This window comes from Notolepis coatsorum (genome assembly GCF_963971535.1).
Source record: "Notolepis coatsorum genome assembly, chromosome: 19".
Lineage (NCBI taxonomy): Eukaryota > Metazoa > Chordata > Actinopteri > Aulopiformes > Paralepididae > Notolepis > Notolepis coatsorum.
Window position 1 is genome coordinate 39,881,876 of NC_140183.1, and position 24,640 is coordinate 39,906,515.

Consider the following 24,640-nt stretch of genomic DNA (forward strand, 5'->3'; position numbering starts at 1 on the left):
CAAATACAAAATATCTAGAACATTTCACAAAGACACTGACAAGTATGCCATTCAGACATGACATTAGTGTGATGGAATTGTCTACCCACTGTCATCTTCTTGATCCTCATTTATATCCGGGTATAAATGAGGATCAAGAAGATGACAGTGGACGTCTATGTCACTCCACTCCAACGTGTCACTCCTGTTGGCGCTTACATCCTGTCACACCAGACATAAGGATTAAGCTGTGTGTACATTTTCAGCATTGTTATGTTACAACAATGTCAACAATTCAGTCAGTTGTCTGTTCTGCGGGACAGGTTCTGTGGTGTTTGATTATTATCTGGCACACCTGTCTGTGTGTCTACCTACTTTCTGTGTGTTGTCTCAGCCTATGTTCAGAGCACTGTGGTATCACAGGTGGTGATGCTGGTTAGTCAGCTGTTTGGCACTTCTGATTATTAAAAAGAAAAGGTGATATCGCTAGATAAGAATGCCTAGTGTATGTTTTTATTGTATATTTAAGACAACCACCTCTTATAACAGTAAATTAAAAGGGGCACTTCACCAAAATACAATGCTGATTTATTTTTGCACATAATCTCACACACGTCCAAAAACTCTACATATTAATTTAGTTTGACAGTTATTGAGAGAAAACAAGTTTGAAAATGGCCACCAGTGATGTCATCGGGGACATTGAATCCTTGTGTTATATTAATTACAGCTCAATGAAATTATAAGGTAGCAGCCCCATATAAGACAAGGTTTTGCTATTTCCCATCTACATAATTTCATGGCGCTACACAAGGATCCAATGTACCCATGACATCATGGTGGCCATAATCAATCTAATTTACTTTCAATAACTGTCAAACAAAATGAATGTGTGCAAAACTGATTAGAGTTTGGGGATTTGTGTGAGATTATGTGCAAAATAAATCGCCATTGTTTTTTGGTGAAGTGCCCCTTTAAAAGAATGTTTGATCTCATCTCAATGTGACTCATATTCCTCAGTCCTGCTGGACATCTAGCAACCTGAAATCCCATATTAACCTCATCTTCTAAAACACATCAAACATGTAGGGCATACAGTTGCTTTTCTCCACTGTGTGCATGGAACGCTGCCCTGGAGTGGTTCAACAAAGTCCATTTCCTCATGTACTGTATATTAGCGATACCGCCTGATGGATTCTGACAGGCTTGATTTACGATAGAGAAGCTCAACGGCAACCGACAGATCCAGCTATGAAATGATGCTCCTCTCCACCGGCTCTGCACCTCCAACAGCCATATAATGAGTGATTCCATCCTGCTGAGCCAAGCACTTTAGAGCTCGTCTTCAGCATATTAGCCCAGCCAGAGGTTATTCATAGCTTATCAAACTAAAGCTGTGGTCAGGAAATGCTGACTTGTGTGCAAATATCAATTAGATTAGTTGGCTCCGCGTTACGGAGGGTGCGCTGACTTGTTTTAATAGCTGCAGCCAACAGGGTTAGTAAATCACATTTACACAGGAAAGGAAAGACAGATATTAGATTACTCTCGTGTACATGTTCCAATAACTGTCCATATTAGTCAGAAAACACAACAATTAAGGTGAACATTCATAATATGTTGAATTCATGACGACTGTCTTGGCAGATATTAAGAAGATGATGTGGTTAAATCCATTCACATTCATGCTGTAACAACTGACTGCGATTCACACACAGCAATTATAGGCACAGCTCTGGACTGGCAGAGCTACGGTTCAGTTGCTGCAGCATTCTTGGTATCGGTTCAACAGTGAGGGCTTGAGTGGGTTTAAAACACAAGGCACATTGTAGAGTTCTGAGTGCCAAGTCCCCAGTCTCTTGTTTTCACGGTTGGGGAAAAAGTGTGTTATGTAGGCCAGCCGGTCTTGCAGAGACAAAATGGGAGAACAGCTCAACAGATGCAGTCTCAGCAAAGGCATCTCTTATGGAGCTGTAGGTGGCATGGTTATTTCTCATCATAAGAGCTCTTATTAGTATGCGGTTAGGGTAAAAAAGAGTGAAATAAGAGATTAATTTGTAATAAGAGAGACAAATTTAAATGGTTAGTGTTCTGCTATGTCCTAAATATTCATAAATATGCATTTTATACTGCACAAGCATTTAAATATTTCAAGAGCTGCCACACAACATAAACTCAAATGTACAATATGTTCAAATGTACTGTATATAAGTTATTAGTAAATGACTAAATGTGGCATTAACAAATGGCTTTGACCTGTTCCTAAAAATAATTATCTTTTGGGGGCGGGGAAAGATACCCCCCCCCCCTTTGTATCCTTATCCTCAGTTCAGTCATTATGAATACTACCCTGTACATAAATCTTCCAATACGTCATGCAGCTTCACTCAGAGTGGACACACACCGTCACGCAGCTTCACTCAGAGTGGACACACACCGTCACGTTCTTGTGTCGCTCCCAGTAGTGGCAGTCTTCTGGGAAGCTGGACGCGGCCACGCTCTCTTTGTGGCGACTCACGGCGTGGACGACAAACCCACACAGTTGCTTCTGCAGCACCTCCACCACTGTCTGGGCGTTGCCTTTCTTCCCCTGGCCTTCCATCACCTGGCAAATGCAATCACGAGGCACCGGCTGGGGGCTGACACTGTATGACACGACCAGGTTTATGTTGTTCACCTGGACCACCTCGAACCAACTCTGACCCGCCACGTGGTGGAAGTGCTCCCCGGCTCGCCAGTTACGATAATGGCTTCCTGAGTGGTTGATCACTCGCACAGACCAGCTGACCCAATTATACTTCTTTGTCAGAAATTCTTGGAGCTCCTGGGCGGTATCCTGAAGGCTCTGGTCTTCCTTCTCTTGGAGAAGACGCTGGGCATCCAACTTGGCTTGGTCTGGAAAGGCTGCTACACAGGCCTCAATGGTTGCCTTCATCTTGGATTCGACTTCTTCGATTTTGCTGCTCCAGTCCTGGATTGTCTCCTCTTCCTTGTCAGGGCCCTGGGTGAGGGCACAATGGCCCAGCAGGGCAATCAGGCCCAGGCAGAAGAGCTCCTTCATCCGAACACAGAAGTCTTCCAGAAGGCGCCGGTTCCTTGCCACATACCTGCAAAAAGAAGGAATAATGTTTGTGGATGTTAGGAATGTTCACAATACAGAAGGACATCTAATAACACATTACCTTTCCACCACTTCTAATATGGACTCCCCAAAGCTGTTGGTCCCCATTAGAGCATCATACAGCACATGCAGATTCTTCTCTCCACCAGTTTTGGCAAAGTGCTCCAGGAAAAGCCTGGACTTCACATCCCGGAACTGCTGCTTCGCCTCCAGGATGTCCATGTATTTCCGGAACTGGTTCCTTACGTTCTCCTCCACGGAAAAGTACTGGGAATCCAGTCGTCCCTTCTTGATCTCAGAGTCAATGTCTTCCAGTTGGGTGGAGAGCACGTCAAGCCTGTTCCTCACGGTCAGGAACTGCTCCTTGACATAGAAGACCTCTTTGCTCTGGACGTTGTCCAGCGCCAGTCGTAGGACGGGGGCAGCAGCCTCGCAGAGCGGGAATAGTTCCCCCACAGCGCTGGCCACCACCTCGGCCCCCCTCTCAAACATCTCCATCACTGCCTCAATGGCCTCCTTCTTCTGAGCCACAACCTTCTCCAATGAACTGGTCATGGTCTGAGAGAGGGCAGATACAAATGTAAAATATACTTTATGGAACTACTTATGGTTTTAAGAATATGATCCATACAGAATTTTGATTAATCAGAACTTTGTGATACATAATGTGAGCCCAAAAGGGATGATAATAATGGTATCGTAAAAAAATTACAAAGAGGCCCTGGTGTACGTGAGAGAGAGAATATGAAACAAATACCCTTCAGTGTGTTTATGACTCATTTCACATCAGTGCAAACCAAGGCCAAATTATGTAAAAAATCACCATTTTATCCTTGCCTGTAACCTGCCATAAATTACTGTGTCCTCACCAGGCAGACATTTGCAGTATATTGTCTACAACAGCAGAAGATGGGGTTAAACTCCTAAAACACTGCGTCACGCCTACATGCAGAGCTCCAGCTGTTCAACAAATCAAATCAAAATGCAGTTAGCATCAATGATAATGTTATGTTATATACTTTATAATGTACAAATATGGCTGTACATATGGCTATAGCGTTTGACCTATACTGTCTATTGTATATACAAATAATAATAATAATAATTAAACTGTGAATAATACATAAAAAACTAGATATGTGTTTATGAAGAGCAAATACGTGTCTATAGCTTGCCAGTTGCCACGTTAACATGGGCACCCAAGAAAACGCTGCAGTGGAATTTGATGTACCATGAAGAGCATCGGACACACCTTACAGTTTTGACCCTTAATTGATGGATGACAAGCCGTTCCTCGTTCTTATAATTACAGCGTTTTTTTCTGTACCTGGAAAAATGGGTCGCCTTGTCCTTCACGCCTGATCTGCTCCAACAGCTGGGACAAGTTTTTTTTTCACCACAAGTTTGAGATAATTCCCACGGTTCTCCCTCCACTGGAACTGAGCAGGGGTCCAAACACAAGCTCACACACAGGGAGAGGCGATGCGCACTCAGTATCTGCAATATGAGTGCGTGAAAGAGAGAGAGAGAGAGAGAGAGAGAGAGAGAGAGAGAGAGAGAGAGAGAGAGAGAGAGAGAGAGAGAGAGAGAGAGAGAGAGAGAGAGAGAGAGAGAGAGAGGGGGGGGGGCACAGAATACAGTCGAATATCTATTCATGTCCTTCCTTGTCTCGGTGTCACCACAAACGATTGTTTTCAACGCACAAAGAAGATATTTTGGCTGCTGACACCCCCGTCTTTACATTTTCGGAGAGTTTTTTTTGCGTGTTTTATTACACACTTTGTGCAAATAACAAATCAACATGCCCTTTGATGTGGAAGTGGACCTCAGCTTTTGGGTCGTGAAAGGATCAAAATTCGAGGTAAGATAACTGAAAAACAACATTTATCTTTTCAACACTGAAAAAACATTGCCTGATATAATGGATTTTTTAGGCTTCAATAAGCGCACCTCAAGACAGGGCTTTGTGTGCAGTAAAGGGACGTGTGGGCAAAACCATATAAAACTGCTACAAAATAGAAGATAATAGAATATAAGTACTTTATTAATCCCGGGGGAAATGTGCATTAACGTTTGTCATAGGCTATGCATACAAAACCAAACGAGTTAAAATTCGTATAGGAATCCAATTTTTCAGGGTAAATTGTATGGATTTAAAGTGCGCCCTTTACGATCACGTGACACCGCATTGGACTGATTAATGCTGTTGTAACAATTCCCATTAAATTAACAATTTAATTCTTAAAAGTGACATCCCCCCCCCCCCCATATCACTGTATGTGACTGACCACATCTCCCTCCCTGTGCGCCCGCGGCGCGCCCTCTGAGCTGAACATCCTTCATCTCTAGAAAACCATTACGCAGATGAATCTTAGCCACGTAAGAGGAGTGTTTTTAGGCCTAGTTGGTCCTCCTCGACATAAGCTTAATTGAGCATTCGATTTTAAGTCTTTCTGAAACAGTCCTCGTTTTCTACAGGTGAACAGTTTCGGTCCACTGCCTCCAGAAATCACCTCCATCACGCGCGCGGGGATGCGGGTCGTTTTTGGAGGCAGTGGACCGAAACTGTTCACCTGAAGAAAACGAGGACTGTGAGCCTTTAATTTGCATTGTATACCTTTTCCCCTCAGTTGTCTGCATTTGAAACGTCAACAGTACATTCCAGTTTTGAATGATTCACTGTAGGGTAGCTAGTCCAAAAACCTGTTTTACTGGATAATGATGCGTGAGCCACCGTAAATGCCCCAAACCCCCACCACCTCCTAATAGACAGTCTCCTCCCCACCGCATGTATATATTCCCTCCCCGGAGTCCCCGCCGTATGTATATTTCCCTCCCACCCACCCACCCCCTCCTAATGTACAGTCCCCTCCCCATCATATGTATACTCTGTCAGGATCTAGGGGTAACAGTACTGTATATTTGAATACCGCTTATGTCACAAATGTATCAGTACTAAATACCTATATGTCCCTATGCCATAAATGTCATGTATGTTGTGTATGTCATAAATGTCTATATGAATTGAAAATGGGGGACCCTGATGGAAACAAGACAAACGTCTTTCTCAGGTCTGCATCTGTTAAATAAAGTTTTCATTCATTCATTCATTCATTCATTCATTCATTCATTCATTCATTCATTCATTCATTCATTCATTCATTCATTCATTCATTTCATTTATTCATTCATTGAGGGGCACAGGAGCATACCAAAGACGCTTAACTTGTGTTACGTCGTGATGCTCCCAGACTCCATCTCACTACAAAGGTAATAATAACATTATAAGATTGCTTCACGAGGGGTGTGCAACATGAACAGTTTTCATGTAGTCTATGTAGTCAGGCAGAAAGAAAATCTGTATCGGCTGGAATCAAGCTTGCCATAGTACAGTACGTCAGGCTTTCAATGCTGCCCTTCGGATTTGAATAGCAGTGCAGTGGTGAGCTTGTCTGGTGTGGGCTTTATCATCAGAGTTCGGTGCGTAAATGGTATAGCCGTTCCCCCTTGTGGACACACCCGTGAATAACATCCTTGTATATTGACATCTAAATACGTGACCTCATAATGGAGCCTCTTTGAAAATACATTTCCGCTCTTTATAGATTAAATTCACATGTTTCTGGATTAACCCTCCCAGCCTGCGTTGCTGACTTCCCCTACACTACTAACTACAACATCGAGTTATTGTTTGTTTTATTATGCCAATTGAAAGTTAAAACACACACACAGGGAAATAATAAAAACCAATGCTAGACACAAACAAGTAGTCATAGTGGTTGTTTGTTGTTGTTGTTGTAGTGTTAGTAGTAGTAGTAATAGTAGTAGTATCAAGCTCGGAGTTGCTAATAAACATTTTAAATCATTTTTATAAACTGGTCAACACTGCTCAAAACGGCTGTATTTTCGTATTTGGCTGCCTGGTGCGCTGGAAATAATGCAGTGTTGACCAGTTTATAAAAATGATTTAAAATGTTTATTAGCAACGCCAAGCTTTCAAACCCCGCCGTGTGTGAAACCCTAATTGAACGCTGGGTACCTTTGAAATTTATATCTGATATATTTCTGACCCACCCCGAGCTTTTAACACTTTGGCTGCCATGGGTTAAATTCATTATCAACCGTAGGTTGCCGGCTCTATTTGTCTATAGAGAAAGTCCCCTTCTTTGCAGGGCTATAACTTTTTAAATTCTATTGCTACATTGCCATTATTAGGGCCCATTCAAAGTCCTATATGTATTGTTCATTGTGTAGCAACGTTAAACTTTTTCATTCACATATTCATAGTAAAGTATGGTCTAATGTATAAGTATGTTCAAGTTCAAGTTCTTTAATAGTTGTCATACAGAAGTACAGAATACTTTCATACAAAATGCTTCTTACTGTTACGCTCCAGAGACTGTGCTAGACAAGATAGTATCAAATAACATAATATAGCATGTAATTTAGAAGAAGAAAAATGAGGTCACAGTGTTCGGTATAGACATATGTACAATGTTCTGAGTTACCATATAATATACAATACTATGCAGTGTACTAATGTACAGTACTATCTAGTGCAAAGCAGAAATGGGATGATGTACAATTTTAGGTACAATTTACAGTAAGGTGTACGAGTTGTAGTGCAATCCTTCATCAATAAATATAAAGTGTGGGGAGTGGGTGCTACAGTGTGTTTGTTTAAAGTGGGTGTGTGCTATAAAGTGTGTGGAGTGGGTGCTACAGTGTGTTTGTTTAAAGTGAGTGTGTGCGTGTGGATGTGTGTGCTATGTGCGTTTGGTGGTTGTTGTTGTGTAGTGTTCATTCCATTGTTCGTTTAGCAGCCTGATGGCCTGGGGATAGAAGCTTCTTCTGAGTCTTTCTGTGCTCGCCTTGAGACTCCGGTATCGCTTGCCTGACCGCAGCAGTTCAAAGAGGCAGTTGTTCGGGTGACTGGAGTCTTTAATGATTCTCTTAGCCTTGTATGTTTTCATCTCTTTCTGCAGCTTTCTCCAGAACGTGATCTATAGCCCCAAATACATTATATTGATGATGCAATACAGTTTTATGGCAATCAGCGCGATATAAAAAATTCCAACTAGACGTACTTCTAGAAGTTACTACACGTCATCTGATGTTGACCGGATGGGCTAGGGGGCGTTTATAATTCCGTGGGCAGCGTTATACCAATCATCTATGTGGGTCAAATGTTGATAATAGCAGTTAGTATCGAAGACGGTAACTTTACACGCTAAAACTCACCCCAGTCTCCGCGCGCCGTTGGGCGATCATCGTAGAGTAGAAATTTTATCATTATGGGATGTAGATTTACCCGGTCCATCTCCAGCTTGTATAATGGTATATACGTCCAAATCATGTTGTTTACCGAGTTATTGGCAATCGATCGCTGTGTATTGTGACGAGCTAGAATGCCGGGACCTATAGCGAGTGCCCGGAAGTAATACGGCCGTCCAGCACAACCTCTATGCCACTTCCTGTTAAGCGATTGCGCCGATCGGCCACCAGATGGCGCTCCTGAACCGCCAGAGAGCTCAGTGGGTCCTCCTGGTGGATCTCAGGCCAGCAGAGGGGACATATGAATCCGATCCCAGATTTTTGAAATATTGATATTAAAGACGCTGTAAAGCGTCTTCGGCAACTTGAGCATGGCCGGGAATGACGTGTTTAAGCGTTTCCTGGCAGCCAAAGTGTTAAGCAGCTGCTTGGTGGTCCAAATTAGCCTGGCTACTATGGAGCTGCGAGTGACTGCGTATTCAAAAGCCCCTGGCTTGCACATCGCAGTCACGGAAGGGGCTAGTCGTCATAGTGGTTGTTGTTGTTATTGTTGTTGTTGTTGTAGTAGTTATTGTTGTAGTAGTACAGTAGTAGTTTGATTGATTGAACATTTTATTAATAGATTGCAGATTGCACAATACAGTACGGCTCAATACACACAATTGTTAGGGGATGCAGACCAGAGAAAGACTTTCGTCTTGTTTACATCAGGGTCCCCCATTTTCAATTCATAACATTTATGACATACACGACATACAAATATACAGTACTGTTTATTTACAGACAGAGTTTCTAAAGGAGAATATATACATTTGAGGGGGAGGAAACTGTACATTACCGGGGCCAGTTTCGAATTGCGGCCTCCCGTAGGTGCTTTTTTAGACCGGTTTTGAAGGTGGGTAGGGATTCACATTATTTTACGGCGTTCCACATTGTTGTGGCATAATTGCAAAACGTGTTTAGTCCCTTGTTTGAGCCGAATCTGGGTTGGACATGATTTGTGGAACTCCCTCTGGTGTTGTGGTCGTGGTATTCACTGACCTTTGGGAAGTATTTCGACATGTACATGGGTACCTTAGTGGTGTAGTGTATCTTGTAGACCAGGCCCATTGCAAGTTGCTGTACTCTGTCGTCTACTCTAAGCCATCCTAGGTTGTCAAAATGTGCAGGGGTGAGGTGGGTTTTAGGAATAAGGTCAAGCAGTAGTCTGACCAGTTTGTTTTGTGATGTTTGTAATCTTGTTTTTAGTGCCTTTGAGGTGCTTTGGTACCATGAGGTGCAAGCATAGTCATACAGTAGTACCCTTGAATGAGTGCTCCTGTTAGAGTCTTCAGGGTATTCTTGTTTACCAGAGAGGAGATCCGGTACAAGAATCTTGTTTGTTGGTTGACTTTTTTTATTTAGTTTTTATTACATTTGTCACAGGAAAGATTTGCCTCTAGGATGGAACCCCAGCCACCCAAACAACTGCCTATTTGCCCTGCTGCTGTCAGGCAAGCGCTACCGGAGTCTCACGGCCAGTACAGAGACTCAAAAGGAGCTTCTATCCCCAGGCCATCATGATGCTCAATGACTCTATAACACTAACCCATCCATCTACATTCATTGCACACATCCACATGCACACACTCACTTTAAACACCCACTTTTAACATTCACTTTAGACACTTTAAACACTACACCATATTTTATCTATTTATTACTAAAATATCTGCACTACATCCCTACCTCATTTTTGCATTTTGTTTGTATTTTGCACAATATCAGGGGGCTCATACAGAACCAAGCATTTAGTAGTGGTATTATTATTAGTAGTAGTAGTAGTAGTAGTAGTAGTAGTAGTAGTAGTAGTAGTAGTAGTAGTAGTAGTAGGGGTAGTAGTAGTAGTAGTAGTAGTAGTAGTAGTAGTAGTAGTAGTAGTAGTAGTAGTAGTAGTAGTAGTAGTAGTAGTAGAAGAAGAAAGAGAAAGGGAGAGAGATAGAAGATTTCAATCAAATACATCTTATTAATATAAAACAATTCCATAGGAATACCATGTACATGTCTCACAGATGCATCATTTTCAAAACTGTACAAAAGAAAAGCAATAGATTATCATTTGGCTTTTTGAAATCTATATGGTAAGAGTTCACACTATATATATGTAACGGATGGTATCGTGAAGCGCAGTCACAAAGGCCTGGGGTGAGTAGCGGTGCTATGGGTTAAACTCACTCTCATCCTCAAAAGACACAGACATGTTACAAAGCAGTGAGTTCACTTCTTGGTATAGCGGTCTGTGCTGTTGCACGCGGTGTGGGAGACCTGTGTTCGAAACTCCCTCGGGGCATCGAAGTTTGAGGTGACGTTGTGACAACCGTTACAATGGTGCCAACTGACCCGAATGCCTTGGGTGGAGTGGAGTGAGTTTAAGGAGGGTGAGTGTAACGGATGGTATCGTGAAGCGCAGTCACGAAGGGCTGGGTTGAGTATTGGTGCTATGGGTTAAACTCACTCTCATCCTCAAAAGACACACGTTACAAAGCAGTGAGTTCACTTCTTCGTATAGCGGTCTGTGCTGTTGCACGCGGTGTGGGAGACCTGTGTTCGAAACTCCCTCTGGGCATCGAAGTTTGAGGTGACGTTGTCACAACCGTTACATATATAAATATATTAAAAGGGGAACTATCTTATAAATGGCCTTTTTCAGTGTTTAGCATTGTTTCCTAGCTATGTGGACTTATATTAATATGATCTATGTCTCTAATTCTCATATTGGCGCATTCTTCCAATTCTCCTCTCACAATATTAACCCTCACTGAACTGAGTCATCTGAAAATGTGATGATTTGTGATGTCAGAAAGACACCGCTGCATGATAATGTTCAGGGCGCCGGCGCCGCGGCGCAGTGGTTTAGGAGCCCTGCAGGCTCAAAACAGCTCGAGATCTTGAGGTAGAAAAATGCTGTTTTTGAGGACTTGATTAGAAATACAAAACAATGAATTAAAAAATATATATAATTACATAGGTGTTCCATAAACTCAAAGGAATTGTGTAAAAGTGCCCAAATAGTGAAAGAAATAGTAAAATAGTTCCCCTTTAACAAAAGTGAAAGCCCTCATTACAAAAGACTAATAAGAGGATGTTAAAGGCCACTTCAGCATCTGTTATTTATTTTACACATCTCACACATCCAAAAACTCTCAACAGTTTTGCACATATTCATTTAGTTGAGTTATTGAGAGTAAATGGGTTTGAATATGGCCACCAGTGGTGTCATCAGGGACATTGAATCCTTGTGTTAATTACAGCATCATGAATTTATGTAGATGTGAAGATAGCAATGCCTTGTAGGGACTGTTACCTTACGATTTCATGAGCTATGATTAACACAACACACGGATTCAATGTTCCCGATGACATCACTGGTGGCCATATTCAAACTCATCTACTGTCAAACTAAATTAATGTGTGGTTTAGTTTTTAGATCTGTGTGAGATTATGTGCAAAACAAAATAATTTGTTTCTTGGTGAAGTGCCCCTTTGATAAAAACATGTGCCGCAGTCTCGTACTTTGACCGATTTGAAAAACATTTCAAACCGATTTGTGTTAATCTCAACTCGTGTTAATCCCAACTGCTGTGAAGGAAAGAAATACACTAAAGGGTTAAGCTATAGGAAGAAAATACATAAACAAAGCCAAATAATCAAGGCTCTATACTTTTCCATACATCCACATCCGTTTTGGCAACAGCCATAGCTAAGCATACAATCACTTTTTAAAATGACTAACATGTTCAGGAAAATATTACTTTGACAGCTGGAATAAAAGACTGTGAACTGCTCGATTTGACTCAAGTGTTTATTCAATAGTGCTGCATAGTGTACGAGGCAACTTATATCCATAAAACATAAAAAATAGGCATATATATTCACAAAGACAACATCTCAGAAAGTCTAAGAGGTTCATAACATATTTTGATTTCAACAGCATTGCGACTATAAATCAGTATACATGACAGTTGTAACAATATGAGATAGATTAGATAGTGATACAGGGCAGGGTTATGTATAGGCATGAGAGCAGTAATGAATATGTAAGTACTGTGTATAGCCACAACCGGGTTGAATCTGAACATTAGCGGTACTATAGACCCCAACAAGAGACAGTACTGTTCCTTATGGTTAAATAAGCAATAAAATAAAATAACTTGGACACATAAAATCCATGGCAAATGTTTAGGCACTGTTGGTCTAACGAGAAAGTGATTGAAAGAACATGAACTTTATATAACTAATAAGAATAACTGTGCTAATGTAGACAGAGGCTTCTCTTTCAAATAAACAATAACAAAAATGTAGCAAAACCCCAAAACGTCCCCATATTATAAAGTACCAAACCAACCCATTTAGAATTGTGAAAAATGTATTTGTTTTGTTCGTTTGTTTTATACCACTACTAGAACACCACTACTGTAAGATAAATTGAAGTTGTGATGAGACAGAATTCCATAAAACCAAGATTCTCCAGACACGAGGTTCATTTCCTATAGTGTCCCAATCACAGATAATTTATATCAAGTCTAGTTCAGGACAACAACAAAAAACTTTGAAACAAGATTTTTCCATTAGCAATTCCTGTACTGGGAATGAAAAATGGAAGCACTCTTAAAGAAAATGTATACTTTGATATCACGTATTGCAAATAATATTCCACAACTAGCTTTTCTCTGACGTGTATACTGTGTGGTGAAGTGGTTAGTTTGGATGTAGTGTTACGTGAAATCAGACATGATTTCAATCATTAGTGTTGTGATTAACTGTCCTGCCAAAATCCTTTAACAGGCGTAGTGTCGAACAAAGCGAAACAGACCTCAGAACAGTACTGTAGCCCTTGTCTAAAATAGTGTTAAAACGAGATTGACTTTTAGTGTTAATGTGTGGCAAAGGAAAAGCTCTGATTTACACTCTTGATACGGTTACATTCATTCTTCTGAAAACTTTGGGATGTTTGCCTTTAGTTCCTATTTGGTCACATGTTTTGTAAATGAGAAAGAAATCGAGGACAATTTCATTGGTTTTCAAACTTTTGTGCCACGGATCCTCATAATTTACACATTAGATTGATTAGATTACACATTTATTATACTCTGTGGGCTCTGTTGTAGACATCCTGTACTTTTCTTCTAGTGAGTGAAGATGGATAATCTGAGAGGAAAGCGAAGGAATCGGGGTGATAAGAGGGAATGTGGATAGAGTCCTAAACAGGAAGGATAAGTAGCAGAGGGACAAATACACCTCTTCTTCACTTGCACCTGCAAAGAGCCTCCTGCATCTTCTCCTGCACATGCTCCATCTTCTCCGCCCACTCCTCTGTCAGACCCTCCTCATCGTCGCCGATGACAGCGGCGTAGCCCATGAGGGCGATGAGGCCGATGCAGAAGAGGTAGGTGAGGCGCGTGCACAGGCGCTCCATGGTGCGGCGGTCGCCCTGGGAGTGTTTCAGGTACACCTCCAGGATGGGCCTGCTGAAGAGCTTGGGCTTGCCCACCACGCCATCGTACAGCGTGTGCAGGTTCTGGTCGCCCAGGTCGTTGGCGTAGCTCTCCTCAAAGTCGTCCTTCTTGCGCTCCCGCCGCTCGGGCCGCGCCTCCACCATCTCCATGAACTTGCGGAACTGGTTGCGCAGGTTCTCCTCGATTCGGCCGTACTGGCCGTCGACAGTCTCCTTCTTGATCTGGAGCAGCGCCCCGCGGTTCTGCTGCGACAGCTCGTCCAGGCCCCGGTTCACCGAGCCGAACTCGCGCTTCAGCGTGCGGATGTCCTCGTCGTCCACGTGGAGCAGCACCACCCGGATGAGGGCGCCGGCCACGCCGAAGATGGGGTTGACCACAGCCGCCGCCGAGGAGATGGAGGCCACGCACTCCAGCACCTTCACCAGGCCCTGCTTCAGCTTCTGCCGGTCTTCAACAATCTCCTCTGCCATGACGGCTACCAGGGGGCAACGGTGCAGAGCTCACAGGGGGAGCCGTCTGTATGGACGTCTGTGAGAAAGAGACATGGGTATACAGAGATTATTCATTGATAAATGAGTACATTGAACAGTTGAATGACCTTAGTGACACTGTAGTCACTAAAAGATTGCAATGGGCCATTAGTGGTACAGCTTCTTTTGAAAGACGTACTCCTGGTAGAATACTCAAAAGTGTAATTCTAGTTTAGTTTGAATCTTGGCCTGGCCTACACTTTCATTAGAAAGAGTATTTTAAAAAGGGGCATTTCATGCTATTGTGAGGAGGATGTGATAATCAACATAAAACTTACCAACATTGTTCCGTGTCTCAATGTGGCCGAGCTATCGAGACACAGAACACATCGGTATGTTTTATAACCGATTATCACGTCCTTCCACAAAAAAGAACGATGGGGTTAGGTAAGTGAAATGCCCCTTTAAAAACATGATTAAATTAATCAGGGAGAATCTGACAGCAAGTGTAAACGTCTAGTTTACAGATAAAAGTATACTCGTGAAAATTTCCACACAGCCTTTTTTTCTTTTAATTGGGATTGAGAAGGTATTTTTCGTGTACAGTATATATTATGGCTAGGAGAAATAAATGACTTGACAAAGTAAAAAATAAATAATAAAAATGATTTATTCAGAGCAGAAAACCAAATATAAAAAAGAAACTGCAAGAGATTAAGAAGAATACAGCCGAGGTCAGGATACGATAAGACTACAAATGTACAAAACTTAAGTGCTGCATTTCAAATAGGACCCCTCTTTACTTCACAATTCTTTTGATATTTAAAGTTTTTTATTTTTCACAAGCAAGACAATACATACATGACAAGACAAACTAAGACAAAAAATAATAATAATAATAATAATAATAATAATAATAATAATAATAATAATAATAATAATAATAATAATAATAATAATAATAATAATAATAATAACAACAACAAGGGGGTGAGGGGGGGGGGTTGCAGAGTGTTACAAAGGTTCAGTACACAAACATATTCCAGATAGTGATCTAATAAAGTTCAGGGGACCTTGAAGGCCATCAGGCCTATCACTCTCTTGAAGAGATACAGCAGCCTGTTCCATTGATAACAAGTCATGAAGTCCTTGCGCCAGTTCTCCAAACTGAAGCAGTTCGGTTTGCGTTCTTTCCAGTTCATTAAAATAATCCGTTTGCATGCTAGAAAAGCCAGTGCTACAATATTTTTTTCAATCTTTGCTTGAGCAGTGTCCATTTTTACACCCAATACACGTTATAGGGCAAGGATTAATGTCAATTTGGAGAGTAACTGACAGGTCCTCAGCAATCTTTACTTCACAATTAACATCTACCATACAGAGCTACAAAGACTTTCTAAAACTCATCAGTTTCATCTTTAAACAACAGTTTCTTTAATCTTTCGAAAATGCACCCGCTCATTCACACACTGCCATCTAAAGCCCGTCCAACATTTTGGATTCCTGCAGTATCAGTTTCCCTCACACCGTTGCAGAAAGTCCTCCATCTTAGCCTGTATCCCCGCCACCCTGGAAGCCCACGTCTCCCTGACCTGGTCTTCGTCGTCCTCCGTGACAGACGAGTATGCCATCAGTGACACCAGACCGATGCGGAAGAGACGAACCAGACGTTTGCATCTCGCTTCCGCGGCTCCCGCCGCAGTGCTCCAGGTACACTTCAAGCAGCGGCCTTCCAAAAACACCATCCTGGATTACGCCCCCGGTACAAGACCTGGAGACCAAGTTCTCGTTTGTCCCTCTCGTAGGCCTCCTCGAACTCCTCTGTGTAGAGTTGCCAGTCCCCAGGGTTGCCCCTGACCTGCTCCAGCATGGCGTGGAGAGCAGCGTACTGGCGATCGATTTCCTCGTACTTTCTGTAGGTCATCAACTTCCTCCAGATGGATCTGCCTTAACGTCTGCTAGGGGTGGACGGTATGGTCTAAAATTTATATCACGGTATAATTTGAAGCATAGACGGTAACGGTATATATCACGGTATCAGTGTTTCCGTTAGAATATTTTTTTTTGCCTGATAGGCAGGCTATATAAAGAATGACATCCTCAAGGCATGTAGATTTATAATATTTTAACTTAAAACTAGGCTACTTTTGCATATAAAGTCATTATATTCCAAATAAAATAAGTCCTGAGTCGAGACTCCGTGCTGCTCCCATTGCAAACAGCGAGGCTGGATGCTGGATTTTGCTAGAAGCATATGTAGCTGCAGAGCCGCAGAATCATGGGCGCTTTCAGGAGCCATTGGCAATTCAGCCGTTGGGTGGGGGGGCGCTGTTGAGCGGGCCTGTGACCAGACCTAAAAATGCCCATGGTTCTGCGGCTCTGCAGCTACATGCTATTCGCAACTCCACTGCTGCAGCCGTCCTCCCGCTGCAGCCGTCGTTATCATAACACTACACATATATCATAATGTTTACAGCAAACTGTAGTTGATCACCAGGTATGTTTTATTAACGTAGAATAATTCATATAAGAAAAACGATAGGGAAATCCCTTTCTCCACTGGTTAAAAATGCCAGGAACTGAAATTGAAACTTGCTGTGCGCCGCGGTGATATGTGTTTATTATGAAATGACAATTGCGTGTTGACACGCCCACTGCGCGAAGCCTCCTAAATAACTTTTTCCAGTTTGCACATATCTATTATCTATGACTAATTCTATCTATTTTTAGGGGCAAATGCGATTGAAATAGTCGCGCTGTGGTTACATGACGTCATTGCTCTTTTAGAGCTGCTCTACCGGTTACACGGTATAGTCAAAATCCATACCGTAGAGCAAATTCATACCGTTTATACCGTATACCGTTTATACCGTCCACCCCTAACGTCTGCCGACCGGTCCGAGAGATGGTGTTCAGCTCAGTATGAATGGCACTGAAGTCTTGGACCAGTGTGCGTCTGTGGTCGCCGGGCCCTTCTGCGCCAACTTCACCACGGAGGGGACAGTGTTGAAGAGAGGGTCCATGGTGGCAGCGAAGGAGGACACTTTCTCCATTCCTCTGAGGAGAACAACCACGGTCTTCTTTAGCTGCTCCTTGTCGACCGTGGCTGATGTTGCAACTAGACCTCAAAAGCAGTCCTAAAATAAATCGAGATGGGGAAAAAAAGGTTTACTTTATTCTATAACTATCATGTACATGAGGATTGTTGAGCATTAACATCCGATTCATGATGATTAATGATTCATTAACATTCATGTCACCTGAGGAGAATGCATCACATATTTTGATTAGGTTCTAAAGAAACGGTGCATTTGTACATAAAACTGGATTATTAAAAAGCGCTTTACTTTTTCAAACACTACGTAGTAAACATGCTCCTATAGGCAAATAGTGCCTTAAACTCTTTTTCGTTCAGAACCTGAAAGAAAATTGTGGTCTCATAAACAACCATGATAGTAAAATAACACGTAGCGGTGCAACATTCTTTTAGCTCGTACATTTAAACTATTTATGTAAATAATTCATCTTCTTACCTGTACAGTGTGTGGAAAGCAGTAGGCAGTAGTCTCCTCCACTGTGATGCAGCAAACTCTCAACCAGCAACCTTTATGTCATCCTGATGCCCCGGGTAGCATATTCAATGATTCTACAACTTCCGATTGGTTTACTTTAGCAGCAAATGAGACTCTTCGGTCCGTGATCGATTGGCTGAGGCACTCCCTTTTATAGTCTTGAAAACAAAATGCTTTTCTACCGATAACTTACATTAGTAGACGCTGCTGCCAACACACACTGCAGACCTAGTATGTACTCATTGCTTTGTACTGGTTTTTAAGCAGCCGTCAAGTGGCGTCAGTTGCGTGGCAGATGTTGGAACAGTTGTTCACGGCCACTCCCTAAACAGTAACCTTGTGTACTTATTCAGTCACTCTTTGTGGGCCCTGGATTATATACACTTCCATCATATCATCACAATATAAAAAGTAAACCCTTTTTGTATTTTCACTAACAATCCGGACACACATTCTGCACGTTTGTCAAATCAGTTCATTAGAACTCACAGGTTTTTCCAGACTAACAAACACACCCAGACCGGAATATCACTGCAATCAATGCAACACATACACCGTCCTCATTCCACTCATGCCATAAGTATGTGTACACGTTTTCAGGGAAAACTCAATTGCAATTTTCTTCATTTTAGGTCTGCAGTAGTTGGACATCACTAAATAAATAGATTGTGCCCTGTGGACCATTTTAGGTGTGATGACAAAAGAAGTCATCTTTTATTTATTTATTATTATAATTTTTTTTATTTGATGTTAGCCTCAGGAATATCCCAACATGATAAATCCATGATCACGGTCATGAGAACAATGCGTAGCCACACCGTTAAAAGGTGATGTAGGAGAGTTATAATATCTTACATTCAAGGTGTTCTCTTGGGGGGCCCACAGACAAACCTCGTCCTGAGGTTTCAAAGTAAGAAGTTCTTGTCCTGATTCAGATACTGTAGAACCTGAAAGAGAGAGTAAAGAGAGTTGCTGATGAAATAAACAATTATCCAGTAGTGTAGTTTAATCATTAAGTCATTTCACATTAAAATGTATTCATTTGCAGCTCCGGGGTTGTCACCAGCTTGGCTGGCCGTCTGCACTGATACAATTGGCTGTATCAGAGGGTGGGAGAAGCTGGCGGGGTGGGTCCGGGTCGTTGTAAACAGCGACTCCTACAGTTCGGTCGGGGCGCCTGCTAAGCGCGGATTGGACGTGAGGGGGATAGTGTGGTCCTCCCACACGCTACGCCCTCTCAATGAGAATCCGCGCTGCCAGGTGAAAAAAAGCAGTGATTGGCTGGACGTGTGTCGGAGGAAGCACGTGGTAGCCTCCACTCTCCCAAAAATGATCTGACTGTGGGGGGTAAAGCGCAGCGACCAGGAAGGGACTGGGAATTGGCATACGACTAACATTGGGATGGGAGAAAATCGGAGGAAAAATGGAGGGGGAAAAAGACCAAAAAAAAAAAAAAAAAAAAATGTATTCATTTGGCTTTTAATGACACCAAATGATGCAATTTCTTGAAAGTACATGCTCAGAAAACGCACAGGGTTGAATATGGATCACACATGAATGCCTCTCTGAACCAGGAAGTGACCAAAAAAAAGTCTGCCGTTTTCAGCAATGAAGCAGTTAACAGCCATCGCCCTTTGCATAGCAGTCTTCCATTCAGCACTTAGGCACTTCAGCACCAGGCCGTTTTCAATGCGTTTCTATGGAGGGAACTGATAGCTCCCGAGCAGCGGCAGCAGCAGCAGGGAGAAACAGGAGCTCTAGTCTAGTGGACTAAACGGGAGAGACATGTTGCATGAGTGGGAACTAAATATAGAAGCACACGCATAGCATACTCTAGCAGAAACCACTGGGTGGGTAGAAGAGCGGGGTCTTTTCACAGTAATTCAGTAAGTTACGAATCTTAAAACAGCAAGGTTGACTCAACTGTTAAAGTCAAGACCTTGTTGTTAAAAGTGTAGGCTATACTAGGCGACATGAAATACATTCTTATCCAGAAAGTGATTTCAAGCCAGATCAGGGCACAAATTGACCAGTTTAAAACGGTATGACTGGCCTCAGTAGTAGTAGTGAGAGTAAGCAGTCAGGCACTGTTCATAAGCTACCTGCGCTCATGTATATTGCACAAAGAGATCATTGTTAGAGGCTTAATGCAGGACAGTTGTATCAGCTTCCGTGGAGGTAGGCTACAGAGCTCCAATAGCTGATGATAAAGAGCACTGGCAATTAGGGGTGGAACGGTACGCATTCGAACCGTACACCGTTCGGCACGACCTCCACGGTTCGGGGGCGTGTGTGTATTGTTTCGGTTCAGGGGATGTGCAAAAAATAATAATAATAATAATTTGGCACGGAGGTGAGAGATGGTGACACGCTGGATGTTGGCAGTACAAGCTCAGACAGTGGGTGACCCATACACAAGCTATACGAGTGTTTCCCAACAGCGGAAGCACAACGTTGTATGACACAAGGAACACCCAGGTCCATCTAATAATCCCTCTCATACTACTGTGGGCTGTTGGCTGATGTCCTTTCATTACCTGTGTCCACCAGAGGGGGCAGTAATTATCAATCTTATTTACAAGCTCTCCTATTATGGATTGAGCACTAGACTGTGAGGCTGTTGTGAGAGACTGTCTCTCATCTAAGAGAGGAGACGGAGAGTCTGACTCCTCTTTGATGAGACCAAAAGGTCCCTTTCACTCTCCTTGATGTAAATCACATATCCTGACTCCATATTAACCGATCCCAACTTTACCCCCCTCCCACCAAATTAGGTAATCTACTAATTAATTGATACGTTCTTTGGTTCTTAATTAAGAGGCATTTACTACTAAATTATGTTGTAATTTCATGCTGTAATGTGCCGTATTCCTCTTGTTGTGTTTCTTTCTTCCCAGATGGTCTTGTATGCGAGAGAAAACACTGTCCCTCAGTACAACATAGCGTTCCGGACGTTTAAAATGCAGGTAATGAAAGAGTTAATTACACTTTTTCGAATGAAATAGTCTCTGTACCTAGAAAATCATCAAGTTTTGAAAGAGCATAGATAGTTTTGAGTTAAGGGTTAACACAGGTTTGCCCATTCCAGCCGCAGCCTCTGTAACCAGTGCTGTATACCTGTAATGCTGCTACTGAAAATTAACCCTTTCAGCATAGAATTATTTTTAAACTGGTCTTCACCTGCGAGAACAGCTTCTAAATAGTGCTCCATCCTATTTATCCCATTTGAAACTCTTAAGAGGAAATGTTAAAGAGGGCTTTACTGATATGTGTCAGTTAACCCAGTAATGCTAATTATTACACATTCGGCAGATGGGCCTGTTGGGGCCCTTGCTCTAATGGCTTGTCTTTGGGTTAACCGTTAATCAATCATTGCAGTTTGACAATGGGGCCTTTAAAGCAACTGGATATTACATCACTCCCAAACCTGAGTGAGTTAGTTAAGGTCTGTATCTTAACTCATCTAGATCCTACACTACCATGATGTATACACATGATAGCTTTGAGCTAAGCTGGAGCTAGTTAAACTTAGAAAAACATTTGAAGTGAAGACTATAAACAAAAACAGCTCCAGAAAGGCCAATCAGGAAGTGGGTAAGCTGCCTCACTCACTGCAGTGGAGCAGCCATCTTGACTGTCCTGTCTCTATTTTCATAGATGAAATAATCAAATTCCACACAGAATCTTGCATTTAAACCTTTACAACGTACATCATTTTCATGTTCGTGGCTCATTTTAACACCTCTCTTAGACACATGTTATTGTACCATGACAGTTTCTTCTCTTTCTTCACAGTTGACGTTTCTGTTTGGCAGTTTGGACTCTTCCCTTTTGGGCACAAGCCAGAGACAAATATAGTTCAAACAATAACTAACTAATCAAGGCTAAAAGACAACAATGCCGTCTTTTCCGGAGTTCTACAGTGTTTCGTGAGTATAAACCAAGCCAACACCCCCTTCCCCAACAGCCCAGAGCCAGCAGGCTGCCGTCCCTATAGTCAGCTATGGCTCCCCCTAGCCGCTCCTCCATGTTTTCCTTCTTAGTGCATAGCATAATGTCCTGTCCCTCTCTTCTCTACCACAGTATACTGACACCAGCCAACACCTGAAAACCTAATTTTCTTATATAAATCTGCAGTATATAGTCTCCATATGCATCTTGTCCAACTTTGGTCACCCTTGGCCATTGGAGAATATAGGATTTCTTACCTTTCTAGAATGCCTCTGCCTATACCTTGCTCTCCAAAGCACCAATCTCGATAGCCTTCTTCTTCCCAGCAATCCCTGCAAAAAAAAGGACACTTCCATGTATGTTGAATATGTAGGGGTGTTCATATTGGAACCAACCATTTATACACGACTCAGAGGCCCCCAGATGCCCCAAAAGGGCCAAAATCAGTATACAGCCACATAAGCTCCAACATGCCATGTTCAAATGCCATGTAAATGGCCTGAAAACAGTAAAGCCCCCTCCTCAAATGCCCTTGTCCTCCCCCTAGGCTTTCAACTTATTTTGGTCCATCTAGTAGTCACAGTCTGTACTGTCAGTGGCAGTGCGCATGCAGCTGAATGTTCAGAGATTTTCGACTGGGCATTGTGCATTTACCAAAGCCCTGGAGCATCTTTGGGGGCCTAAAATAATCAATCAATGGGCATCTATGGCTCAAAGAGACCTTTGTAAACATGAAATAAACCAAATAAACTGGAGGGAAACTATTGCCATTTGAATAAATCCAAGCAGGCAAAGGGATAGCAGCGTTTCCAAATGCACCTCTCCAAAAGTGCGCAGGTGTATCCAAAGGGACTTAAGACATTAGAGAAGATTCTTCAGTCTAAACGGGTAAATATAGCGATATTTCTTTTCATATTTTACCATTTGTATACTCTGTTTGAGAACTGCACAAGGTAAATGTAAAATTCCATCATGTCCCCATGTTACCCAAGTCAAGTGCAACATGGAAGGTTAAGTAACCAAATGGCACAAACGATAGTGCACGAAGTAAATGTATTTATTTAACTGAAATAAGTGTATTATTTGTTTTAAAGTGGATTTAATGTTGTCGACAGCACTATACAGTTCAGAAACCAAATGATCTCATAAGCTGGCAACAATATATGACAACAGCACGTTAATACAGTGCTGCGCCAAAGTGGTCACGAAACAATTGCCTGCTATTCCTTCTCGTTCATTCTCATATTCTAACTTTAAATCCAGCCAAATATCTAAGTGCAAAAAAACATTAAGGAAATGTAGTAATCCGTAAAATTCATAACTGGAGATGTCCTGAACAACAACCCTGTTCCACTAAAAACTGGATAGGGGGTTGTTGTCGCATATTTTCCAGGGGAACAATTGTGAAAATAGATGGGCGTCCGCGTTTTGCTTTCCTGCTTGTCCAAACCTGAGTCTCCCGAGCCGAGGCAAGACCCCAAAGACGGCAACCCTCAAGCAACAGCTATTTAAAAAGCCCAAATCCATGGTATTTTTTTGTGGAAACGGGGGAAATGTTTAAATAAATACGTGTCCATCCAAAAATATATAGTTACGCATACCTGCTTTGAAACAAATGTCAACAGCAAATCGTATAGCTCTTTATATTCCCAGAAGTGAAGGTTACAGTAAGTGTGTGTTGTGAGTGACTGTGATGTGTGTTGTGCGCCAGCAGCAGTCCGGCTACAGTGCTGTTAAGGCAGAGAGCAGCGCCTCGCTGGAGATGTCAGCTGCTGCCCGCTCTGGCGCGCGCCTGTCCCTATTGTTCATTAGCCGCACTGCCAGCTGTCAATTAGATCACGTTTCACGCGGTCACTCGCACTAGTCACTGATACTTGTCCTTCTTTCATAGTAATAACCACCATAAAGCATAATTATTTTATGTGAGCGCGATTATTGTGCGTCTGCGGTCAAAATGCGCAATAGGCCTATATCAATTTAGGGCATGTCCACACGACGCACATTTTCTTCCACGTGTGGGCCTTTCAGTTTCATCCAAACGTAAACGGAGATGTCCAAAAACTCATTTTAAAGTGAAGATTTTTCAAAATATCCAAATATCCAGATACGTGTGTGTGTTTGTGGACAAATGAGTCTCACACATGACCATCACCCTCGGTTCCAAAACGCCCTAGCCCCTATACAGCGTTATGTTGCTGCGGGCAGCACTGGGGGTTTGTTTACAGTTGGGCTACAGACTGTGACAACCTACAACAAAGAGACTAGGAAAGAATAATGCAATCAAGTCGCAAAAAGACATACAAATCAACCTAAATATATAAAGGAGACACAGGGTACCTTGTTATGTTCTATATTGTAAAATGCGAGTCTGCCTAGTAGAGTAGACTATAGCTATTATTTGTGGGCGGGTACTGGGTTAGTTATAGGTAGGCTGTTTGTTCATTTACTAATCAAATTTAGTATTTAGCCTATATGGATTTGGGAATAATTGCCCATTTGACAATCACACATGATTTGATGTGGTTTATATTTGATGATGTGGTCACTTGGGAAACGGGTAGAAATGATAGCACTGTTTAGTAATTTTAGTTTGTCTGTAATATTTTATTTTAAGATACGATTACAATATTTAATGTGAATTGTGTTTAATAAAACGCAGACAGAACAATATTTGTTTCATCTGTATTTATTTGTGCATAACTTAAAGTCTGGAAACGGCAATTGGGGCATCTAACATCACACAATTAAAAATGACTTGATCACATGCTGACAATGTAA

At 42.1% G+C, this 24,640-nt stretch overlaps 2 protein-coding genes across 2 annotated transcripts; both read right to left on the bottom strand.

Moving 5' to 3' along the window:
* Positions 1 to 2,395: 2,395 nt before the first annotated feature.
* On the bottom strand, positions 2,396 to 5,753 carry rpz6 (rapunzel 6; the record flags this gene model as incomplete). Its single annotated transcript, XM_084336540.1, has 4 exons — positions 5,718 to 5,753; positions 4,428 to 4,597; positions 3,162 to 3,658; positions 2,396 to 3,086 (listed from the first exon to the last, which is right to left on the bottom strand). The coding sequence occupies exons 3-4, from the start codon at positions 3,653 to 3,655 to the stop codon at positions 2,396 to 2,398; spliced, it is 1,185 nt and encodes a 394-aa protein (XP_084192666.1). The 5' UTR covers positions 3,656 to 3,658; positions 4,428 to 4,597; positions 5,718 to 5,753.
* Positions 5,754 to 12,201: 6,448 nt separating this feature from the next.
* rpz (rapunzel) lies at positions 12,202 to 23,584 on the bottom strand. Its single transcript, XM_084336173.1, has 4 exons — positions 23,464 to 23,584; positions 22,120 to 22,194; positions 18,767 to 18,858; positions 12,202 to 14,397 (listed from the first exon to the last, which is right to left on the bottom strand). The coding sequence occupies exon 4, from the start codon at positions 14,337 to 14,339 to the stop codon at positions 13,659 to 13,661; it is 681 nt and encodes a 226-aa protein (XP_084192299.1). The 5' UTR covers positions 14,340 to 14,397; positions 18,767 to 18,858; positions 22,120 to 22,194; positions 23,464 to 23,584; the 3' UTR covers positions 12,202 to 13,658.
* Positions 23,585 to 24,640: the final 1,056 nt, after the last annotated feature.

Excerpts from the sequence above, each read along its gene's own strand:
- rpz (XM_084336173.1), bottom strand. The coding sequence starts at position 14,339 with ATGGCAGAGGAGATTGTTGAAGACCGGCAGAAGCTGAAGCAGGGCCTG.